The following is a 9,989-nucleotide window of genomic DNA, read 5'->3' on the forward strand; positions in this document are numbered from 1 at the left end:
CGATTTAAAAAAATTAATTTCCAAATCTTCCTTACTACTTCATTTACAACAAAATTATTTACTTCATATAATTTTGCCCCTTTAAACCAAATAACTTTTGTACAAATATTTCTGTCAATAGTTTTATCCTCTCATGGGATATTTCACCATAAGAATTTAATATTTTGAATATTAATGAATTACAGGAATAATAATAATAAATTTAATCATCTAAAAAATCATCCAACCCCACTTCTCCAGATCCATAGATTTCACAGATGTACTAGATTTAGGTGTTACTTTTGTATCTGTAAAAGACACTTATTAGATTATCTTAGATTAAAAATTTATCTTCGAAATAATAATTTAACTGTAAGTTTCTATAAATTTGTACCATTATTACAAGATAGAGGTTAAGATTTCACAATAGTTAAAAGGTCATTCACTGGTTCTTCAAGTGATAGCAAAAAATCTAAATCTTCAGTTGTGTCTTCTACTAAATCTTGACTTCCTTCTACACTTTTTATATCGTTGGAAACCTGCTCTTCTAATTTGTTTAAAATTTGATTATACTTTGCTTTACCATCCTCTGCTTTGTTACAAATACTTGTCATCTGATCATACTAAAATAATGAATAATTATTTTAATTATTTACTTTATTCAAGGAAAAAACAATGTATTGAATAGTTACATTAATTTGAGTATTCAAATATAAAAAAATAAATTCAGTGATCCAAATATTTTTATATGCATATTTTAGTATGTAATTTAAAGTGAAGCTAATTAAATTAATTAAAATAATTATTTCATATTAATACACTTACAGTGAAATATTTAGAGTTGATATTAACATTTGAATTAAATGGAATTGATTCAATTACTGCTGATAATGTTGTCAGATCAAGCATGAAATACTCAGAGTATTTAGAAACATTAACAACATTCCAGCTTTTTTCTGCCTTCGAAACAAAGAAATTATCTTCAGAAATTGGAGCATTTACTAAAAATTCAAAGTCCTTTGTAAAACTCTCATCTGCTTTTATGTCCTCAAAATATTGATTGTTCTCCTCATTGTTTTTCTTCTCCTTGTTTTTCAGCTTTTTGATTCTAATTTTACGTTATTATAATTCATGTAAACAAATTACATGACATGTCAATAAAATCATTATTATAAGATAAATAATTAATTATTACACAATGTTACGACCGAAAGTGTCAAGAATAAGATCATATTTAGAACTTGGTAAAGTTAATATTTAAAGATTTAATGATTTTAACAAAAAAGTGAATATCAAATGCTAATCAATAACTTCACTAACCTCGTTTGACTTTTTCTATGCGACATTTTTTTTCTATTTTGCACTTCGTCACCTGTCACACGCTACCACAAAGTATAATACATAACAGTAGATAATAAATATGGTAGTTAGGGGGTACAAAATCATGTATATATATACTATAAGTTGAAGTTATGAGGGTAAGATTAGGATAGTGATGCTAAGGGATACTCAAGGCCGGCGTTGGAGGGGGGGGGGGGGGCACTCGCCCGGGGCGCCAGATTTTTGGGGGCGTCGCAGTCCGGTGTCCCTAGTATACGAATATAGTATAGCTGCTATACAGAGTGTCCCAAAAATGTTGTAACACCTTGAAAGGTGTGGTTCAGGAGTTGATTTCAAACAACTTTTTCCTTAGCGAAAATGTTGTCCGTGGCTTCGTTGAGGAGATATTAACGGAAAACACTGACCAATCAGAGCGTACGTATACCGGTGAAGCGGCCGCGATACCGTATGAGCGCGGCCGCCTACGCGTAGCCTACGCTCAACCGGCATACTCGCGCTCTGATTGGTCGGGGTTTTCGCGTAATATCTCCTTAACGAAGCCTCGGACAACAATTTCGCTAAGGAAAAAGTTGTTTGAAATCACCTCCTGAACCACCCCTTTCAAGGTGTTAAAACATTTTTAGGACACCCTGTATATACCCCTGAAGGGGCGCCATGATAACTCTTGTCCGAGGCGCCAATATTGCTAAAACCGACCCTGGGGATACTTCTACTCACTTCTACTCGTGCATTACATGCGCGTCTACAATCTACAGCTGATCGCACAGTACTGTAGCTATAGCAAACGTGAGAAGTGTGAGAACCCAAATAGGAACTCAATTCTTTTATACTTCTATGTTTTTTAGGGGGACTAAGTTCACCAGCTCCATGAAGGTACTAGATACTTTACTGTGCGCATGCGTGAATGGGAAGCATCCCTAGCATCAGCACTGAACTCTTTAATTATATACTGATTATACATATAAGTCACTATAGGTACTGGTAGTAAAATAGAAGTAGTAATATCATGAAATTTATTGACTTATTTCTTATATTAAAGTACTAGTTACAAATTTGCTAGAATAAGTATAAATAAAACATAATTGTATTGAAAGATGTTTAATTTAGTTATATTATTTTGTATATAGTATCTTCTTTGTCATTTGTTGTTACTAATTCCAATTTAACTGGACAATGCAACCAATAAGTTAAAAGCTCTTCAGTATAACCTATTAGAAAGTACATCTTTATAGGTAAAATATTCCGTACAACAATCCCAGCAATTCTGATCATATTATGCTGTCGCTTAATAATTATCTCGCTTGCGAACAAATTGTGCCATGTTCCAGTCATAAAGTTTCTTATGAATAAGTCCTCTACAGCAGTCTCCGATGGTCTGTTACCATCTTTTATATTTGCTACAAAGAGTAAGACATTCGCGAACTAAGATATGTATACAAAATTTATAACAAAATTAAAAACACTAATTACTTTATAATTTACATACAAGTATTCCAAGAATTCCAAGCTTTTCTATGCTTAATATAACAAGGAGGGTTTGCCATTTCATACGTCAGTGGTTGAGGTCTGTTTGGTATAGGCCTATAGTGTCCAGATTGTGTTTTGTTAAGTGCCGTACTAGCGTGTAAATATCTCTTTGATAAGATATTTTGATTGACTACTAAAACCTGAAAAAGAAATCAAATATTTTTAATACTTGAATAGAAGATAAGGTTATGGTGTACATATGTAGATTTTAGTTAATAATGCATATTTACAGAACGTATCTGAGACGCCAAACCCATTATTTTTAGTTTTAAATATAATCAAAGAACCAAAATTGTCTTAATTTGTTTGGAATAGTTAAATAATGATTCTTAACATCCAACCACTCAACTTCACTAATATTAGGTTTAGCACTAGTGGAGCCATCTACGGGAAAATCTCCAAGTTTGTAGTGAAAATATTTTCCACTGTTTCTACTAGATGGTATTACTAACTAAAGGATCGATAATTATTGCTGCATTAGATAGCCATTTAGAAAAATGATAAATTTGACATGCTCTTAGCATTTTACTATCCTATACATTTATTACTATATTTAAATTAAGGTTAGTTTTGAAAATAGTTCACACTATTTTTATAAGATAGTGCCACGGATACCTTTTAATCAATTATTTTTTATTTTTCATAAATGCAAAATTAATATGATTCGTTGTTTAATAACACTACAATATTTGATTTTAATATATTATTTAAGCATTTATCTGCTTTACATATATAAATGCAGCAATGATTATCGACACTTTAGTTTGTGACGTCATCTACTAGCTATAGTGGGAGCTATTTTCACTTCAAACTGACGTTTTTCTACTGATAACGCCATTTGTACACACTTGTTGACACTTGTACAAGTTGTACATAGTACAAAGATTTGTTTGTTATTTCTAAAATAATCAGAAATTTATACGGATATTTAGAAAACTTAGAGATCTGTAATCAATTTTATGTAACTATATGAGTACACATATCTTATATTTGTACGAATGAAATTGTAATTGAAAAATAAATTTCTGTCAGTTATATATTTTGTGTTATCGAAAAATGGTTAACTTGGAATTGTACAAATTAAAACTAGAAGAGATTAAGCAGTATGCACGCGAAAACAATATTTCAGAATCGGAAATCCAGAAAACATTAGAAAACTCCTTTCATGTTCACAAAATGAGACAAAAAAAATATAATGCATCTTACTGCTTAAAAATCATGATATTAGTTATATTTATAATTATTGTGTGTTTTGCGTCTATTAATTGGAAATTTTTAGTAATTATGACAATGAGAAATTTGCAAAATTCTATTTATCCAATGTTAAAATTACTTAGAAAAACAGCTATGCCAATAATTCACCATTATCCTTCTTTATCTGGTACGATTAGATTATAATTTATTTTAAAATAATATTAATAATATGTTTCAATAATTAAAAGTTTGCAATGTATGTTTTATGTTTCATATTAATTTGATGATATTAATCCTTTGTGATTTATTTATAATATTGTTTGCCTTCATCTTATTATAAAAGTTATAAGATTTAATATATTAAAAGATATTTCACAGATATCTCAATATTTACTTGGAATTCAAAACACTAAATAGTACCAAAGTCTAAAAAGTTAATATTAAAATATTATATACTTCAATGACTATAATACAAATTTATGTTACTTTGAATTTTATTTCACTTCTGCTGTTTATTAGTAATATTATATTTTTATGGTAAGAGGTGTACTATGTTCTGAGGCCTTTTCTGGCACAAAGAGCAAAAACTTGTTTCTAGCAAATTTCTTAGTGAACAAATAGATCTCCAAAAAGAGTACACCTCTTTATTACTTATAAGACCAAATAAATTAAAATTTTTACTTTTTCTTTTATATTCCTATTTTTTTAGAATTCTATGATGAATGGTGTATATTAGAAAATCCATATTTCTATGTAAATGATATCGATTGTTGGCCCTGTAGTGTTGTGCACTTTGTACCTGATTTAACTGGTCACCAGATATCTAGATCTTTTAACCCTGGAATTCCTTATATAAAATCAGAAAGTTTACCAGAAGTGCGTATGAAAAATATTGAACAATTATATTGGGAAAATTATGAAGTATTTGAAAAAGATGCTATGAAAATATTTTCTAACAACTTGACATACAGGTAGTACAGAATAGCCTGAATGTGAATATTGTTTAAAATAAAAATACATATATTATTTTCTCAATAGGGAATATATCATTACAGAAATATTCGAGATGTTATGGAAAGTAAAATGGATTTAAATCTTTCTGAAAACTTAGATAATCATGTCATGTGGAGAATTAATCGTATGAGAGCAGGAAGAATCTTGAGAAAATTATTTCCAAAACCTGAAAGTGTTCCAGTTTGGTGGGAACAGAGCACAGAAAAATTTATCTTTTTTGATGAACAAAAGTCTCCATCTTATTCTTTGGTAAGGGATTACATTTCCTCTCAGATATTTTCATAAATTCAAATAGATTTGGTATTTACAACTCCTGAAATTCTATTGATATTTTAGAATAGAATCACTATGATTATTTCGATAAACATATAATGGTTCCATAATTATTAAATTCTATTTTTTTTAATGACAGCCACACCCTGAGTGTAGTAATGTAGTGGTAAGATGTACAACTGGTGCCAGATTGATAAAAATGATATCAAGTCCAGAATGTAGTGGGTCTTGTAAATCTTTCACAGTATTACTATCTGCTGGAAAAACGTGTATGTACTTCAATTTACAGTTTATTAGCCCCTTAACGTACATTTTAATGTATAGAATCGCTACCGAGTCTCGTGATTATGCGAAAACTACTTTTGTTTGTTGCGTCTTATTTGAATAATTTATGTATTATGTATAAATAAAACTCATTTACGTTAAGGGGTTAAATAAGTAATTTAATTTCTAGTTAACGATGTAAATCATTCATCTTTATTCTTGATGTATACTTTTAACAAAAATGTTCATTTATAATTAACTTAAGTTATTTGCGTATTATTCAATATTGTTAGGGCAATTTACTATTTAATTTATCATTATTTTCAGTGTGGTACAATTGGTGGTACTGGCGGCCAATTAGCCTTTCAGTTTTAAATTCAACTAGTGTCTCCATTAACTACATGACTTCCTTTTGCTAAATTACTTTGCAACATTATCTACATTATTATCGAGTAATTATGTTACTAAAGAATTTTTCTATTCTCGTGACTCTATTAATTTTAATTAAAATGCACGTACATATATTACAAAATAATTCTTTTCCATTTGCATAGTTAATTTTTTCAGTTCTATACTCCAGACATGCCCAACGAAGTCGTTCAGGGGTAAGATGAAAGAACACTGCCAACAGGGAAATTCTTAGACAAATGCCTGAGCATTTGATGTTACAGTAAGACTGCAACAACGGTGATACAACGTCGAATGATTAACTAACAATAAGTTCTTGTAAACAAAAATCGCATTTATGATACAGATTATGGCTCAAACATGACAATAAGTCACACTCGTCGTAAAATTAATTATATATTGTTTTCATTTCTAACATCATAAATTAAGCTTTTGTACCTTCTTTTATGCATGTATTTACAATCACTATCTTGATTGTGCTGGTAGTATCATAGCAAATTGAAAATTGCTAATTGAATCATAACTAAATTGACTTTTGATGTGATTGATATATCTTTAGCTCTTTAAATACTTAAAATAAATAAGTGCATATTTTTTGAACAAATCCTTTATTCAATTTTTCTCTAAATTTTAATCTAACTTTTCTTGCAATTTTTGTTTAAATAAAACAGGTACTAATGATAAAATTGCAAATAAGCACAAAATTAGGATGCTATTCCAGGACCATGCGTCAGTAGAAGAAGTTAAGTTTTGTAACGTCTGGCCTGCTTGTATCGCAACAAAAGATGGTGGAGCTACTCCAAAAAATGTGCCCATGGCAAAAGGTGCAAGAGGCACTCCGATCACAGGACTAGCTAAATTGATGAACCAATTTGGTAGTAGTGGAGTTATCCGAAGAAACAGCATATAATTAAAAAGGTGGTGTTTGTGTTTTTTAATTGTTTGCGTCCACTCTTGTGCTTTTTCTGGGAAGTATTTAAAAAGTAATTTACGACCTAGAAGAGATGACACAAGGTAACAAAGTGATGCACCTACTGCACTGCAGCTACATACTAGGAACAAAGCTAAAGGAAATGGAAATAGAAAGCCAGAAAGGATAGAGAGGAAAATGGAACCTGGAATAGCAAATGTTTGTAAACTACATCTGTGTTAAGGAATTCTAGATTAACTTAAACAGTTCAGATATAAACAATTACAACTAAATGTATTATATTCCAAATTAATTTTTTTACTGTGGCACATTTTAACTAAAAAATACTCGATTTAGGATATGTCTGATTGATTTAAATTAATTGACCTATTTAAGGCTCACATTCAAAAATGCAATAGTATTAAATTTCAAAGCTATTGTTTGATAACATGTATGTACATTGTCCACAGCAGAAGAATTAAAGAAAATAGATATTAAAGGATACAAAATATAGGTAAGAAATAATCCAGCTAGTACTTGGAAATAATAAAGGTCTTTATACCGACTTAATAGTTTACCCAAGTTTTTAGCATCCTCAATGTGCAATGGTAACTTTAAGTGTTGTCGTTCATTCCTAAAAGAAAATAAAGAGACTTAAATGTTTCTGTCCATAGAATGTGCTGATTTTTTGTCTTACTCTGCAAGTTCTGGAAAACTAGTATACACATAAAACATTGCTGACAATGAAGTAATAAAGATCACTGCAACTGTTACAATAGCTTGCTTAGTCGATGTCTGTTTTGAAGAATCTGAAAACATATTTAGGTGTTCATCCATATATAGTAAATAAAAATTTACAAGCTTTTAAAAGATCTCAAATACAAATAATGCAAATAATGCAAATTTGAACATAGCGTTAATTAATTTTGTTCCGTGACAGTTACGAAATTTACATTTTGTTTCAATTTTGACAATGTTTACAAATGAAATAAGTTAGGAATCTGAAGTAGAAAATGAATATTATTTATTTATAACAAACGATTTTATAAATTTCATTAATTATTTGAATGACAATGCTCATGACGTCTATTATTTTCATTGTTAACGTTGACTTAACATTCCATAATTACATTTTAAAATATGTTTTAATGAAAAATGCCAAGTAAAAATTTGTTTAAAAAATTAAAATCTAATGCTAAGACAGTATTCCAAAACAGTGATCTCACCATCATTTTTTTTAATTCTATTTTCCGTTTTCATTTCTATACTGTCACTGTTTTACTGTGCTTCACGCCACGAGTGACCACCAGTGATTACTCTGAAACTTAAGATGGCGTGCGTGTAGATACGCTGTGATAATTATTAGTAGCAGGTGTTATCTCGAAGGTCACCACTTACTAAGCCGCTTTGTGAGCGCTCACAGAGCGTGTGAGCCTAAAGATTTTACTCTTTCAAACATAGCGATCAGGGCCGACGCAAGGCAGGTTCAGCGCGTTCGCCGGAACCCAGCTCCGCGTTTTAAAAGGCCCCGCGGTCTATGAAAATTACTGAATTAAAAGGCACCGATTTTGATTAACTTTTTAGAGTCTGATGATACCATTAACAAATGGAAGCAATTTTTGCTGAGATGCAAGACATTTCTTTAGTAGCGATGATTAAATTGAAAGGAGTGACAAAAATCATCAAAGTATTATAATTTAATATTCATCTTATACAAAATATATAGTATTTGTAAATAAATAATTCCGCGTTGTAAAATTTAAGTGTAGGATTTGAATGTGAATTCAGGCCCCGCAAAAGGTCACGCCGGCCCTGATAGCGACCGCTCCCTAGTAGCAGCCAATCACTCAACTATACTAATTATTTTTTTTTTATTAATAAACCTTAGATCCTGTATAGATCCATTGGTACACGATATACCAATTATTATATTTTTTATTGATAAACCTTAGATCCTGTACAGATCCATTGGTAAATATATAGGGTGTCCAAAAATGTTGGAGTTCCTTGAAAGGGGTGGTTCGGGAGGTAATTTGAAACAACTTTTTCCTTTGCGAAAATGTCGGATGGGGCTTCGTTAAGCAGATATTAACAAAAAACCCCGACCAATCAGAACGCGCGCATGCCGTTAGGGCGGCCGTGGTAGCGAAGGCTACGCGCTAGGCGGCCGCGTCAATATCCTTGGATACACGTCGAGTCACTTGTTTGCGTACGAGCGCGACCGCCTAGCGCGTAGCCTTCGCTAGCACGGCCGCTCCAACGGTATGCGCGCGTTCTGATTGGTCGGGGTTTTTTGTTAATATCTGCTTAACGAAGCCTCATGCAACATTTTCGCAAAGGAAAAAGTTGTTTCAAATTACCTCCCGAACCGCCCCTTTCAAGGAACTCTAACATTTTTGGACACCCTGTATACCAATTATTGGCTTTCTAGTACCCGTGGCGCCATCGGTGGGAGCACACTGAAGTTTGTAGTGAAAATAGTTCCCACCGTTTCTGTAAGATGGTGTCACCGATAATTTTTAATCAATTCTTTATTTTACGCATAATTAATACGATTCTTTGCTTTATAACACTACATTATATTATTTTAATATATTATTTAAATATTTATCTGCTTTTACATATGTATTCGAGTGTATAGGATCAGACTGCGAACCTATAATTACTATTTGCAATAAATGTGATTTAAACTTATTTGCTCTAAAAGTAATTGAATATAAATAAAATAATAAATGTATAAAATAATAAAATGCTAAAAGCATGTGTTAATACGTAAAATTTATCATTTTTATCAATAGTTATCTACTGCAGCAATAATCATCGACCCTTTAGTTAGTGGCACCATCTAGTAGAAACGGTGGAAAATATTTTCACTGCAAACTTGAGCGTTGTGGCACCGATGGCACCACTGGTATTAAAACCAGTATTTGTATATACACTAGCGGACAAGCAAACCGGAACGATCTTTCAAATGCTCATAACTATGAGAGTTTTCAACCGATTTCGGTGAAACTTCGTGAGGAATAGTCTTCAAGTGTCCCCTAGGCGTGTGCAAAGTTGCATTGGCGAGGGTTGACGC

At 31.3% G+C, this 9,989-nt stretch overlaps 4 protein-coding genes across 6 annotated transcripts; 1 reads left to right on the forward strand and 3 right to left on the reverse strand.

Annotated features, from left to right (window-relative positions):
* Positions 1–108: 108 nt before the first annotated feature.
* On the reverse strand, positions 109–1,524 carry LOC128874928 (uncharacterized). The gene is made up of 4 exons (XM_054120110.1): positions 1,300–1,524; positions 805–1,087; positions 374–602; positions 109–287 (listed from the first exon to the last, which is right to left on the reverse strand). Exons 1-3 carry the CDS (start codon positions 1,323–1,325, stop codon positions 393–395), a joined length of 519 nt encoding a protein of 172 aa, XP_053976085.1. The 5' UTR covers positions 1,326–1,524; the 3' UTR covers positions 109–287; positions 374–392.
* A 798-nt stretch (positions 1,525–2,322) lies between these two features.
* On the reverse strand, positions 2,323–3,256 carry LOC128875148 (28S ribosomal protein S24, mitochondrial). Its single transcript, XM_054120518.1, has 3 exons — positions 3,078–3,256; positions 2,807–2,987; positions 2,323–2,717 (listed from the first exon to the last, which is right to left on the reverse strand). Exons 1-3 carry the CDS (start codon positions 3,102–3,104, stop codon positions 2,428–2,430), a joined length of 498 nt encoding a protein of 165 aa, XP_053976493.1. The 5' UTR covers positions 3,105–3,256; the 3' UTR covers positions 2,323–2,427.
* Positions 3,257–3,513: 257 nt separating this feature from the next.
* Positions 3,514–6,300, forward strand: LOC128875146 (uncharacterized). Of its 3 annotated transcripts, XM_054120515.1 has the most exons (6): positions 3,514–4,228; positions 4,751–5,012; positions 5,097–5,304; positions 5,468–5,597; positions 5,920–6,044; positions 6,160–6,300. In XM_054120515.1, exons 1-5 carry the CDS (start codon positions 3,904–3,906, stop codon positions 6,009–6,011), a joined length of 1,017 nt encoding a protein of 338 aa, XP_053976490.1. In that variant the 5' UTR covers positions 3,514–3,903; the 3' UTR covers positions 6,012–6,044; positions 6,160–6,300. The 3 variants fall into 3 exon arrangements, with proteins under 3 accessions (XP_053976490.1, XP_053976491.1, XP_053976489.1); XM_054120516.1 differs by lacking the exon at positions 5,920–6,044 and having other exon boundaries at positions 6,160–6,293; XM_054120514.1 differs by having other exon boundaries at positions 5,920–6,241.
* An 80-nt stretch (positions 6,301–6,380) lies between these two features.
* Positions 6,381–8,315, reverse strand: LOC128875147 (transmembrane protein 41B). The gene is made up of 4 exons (XM_054120517.1): positions 8,137–8,315; positions 7,608–7,719; positions 7,416–7,544; positions 6,381–7,138 (listed from the first exon to the last, which is right to left on the reverse strand). Exons 1-4 carry the CDS (start codon positions 8,168–8,170, stop codon positions 6,631–6,633), a joined length of 783 nt encoding a protein of 260 aa, XP_053976492.1. The 5' UTR covers positions 8,171–8,315; the 3' UTR covers positions 6,381–6,630.
* Between the last annotated feature and the right edge of the window lie 1,674 nt (positions 8,316–9,989).

The sequence above is a fragment of the Hylaeus volcanicus genome, chromosome 4, assembly GCF_026283585.1.
Source record: "Hylaeus volcanicus isolate JK05 chromosome 4, UHH_iyHylVolc1.0_haploid, whole genome shotgun sequence".
In the NCBI taxonomy this organism is placed as follows: Eukaryota; Metazoa; Arthropoda; class Insecta; order Hymenoptera; family Colletidae; genus Hylaeus; species Hylaeus volcanicus.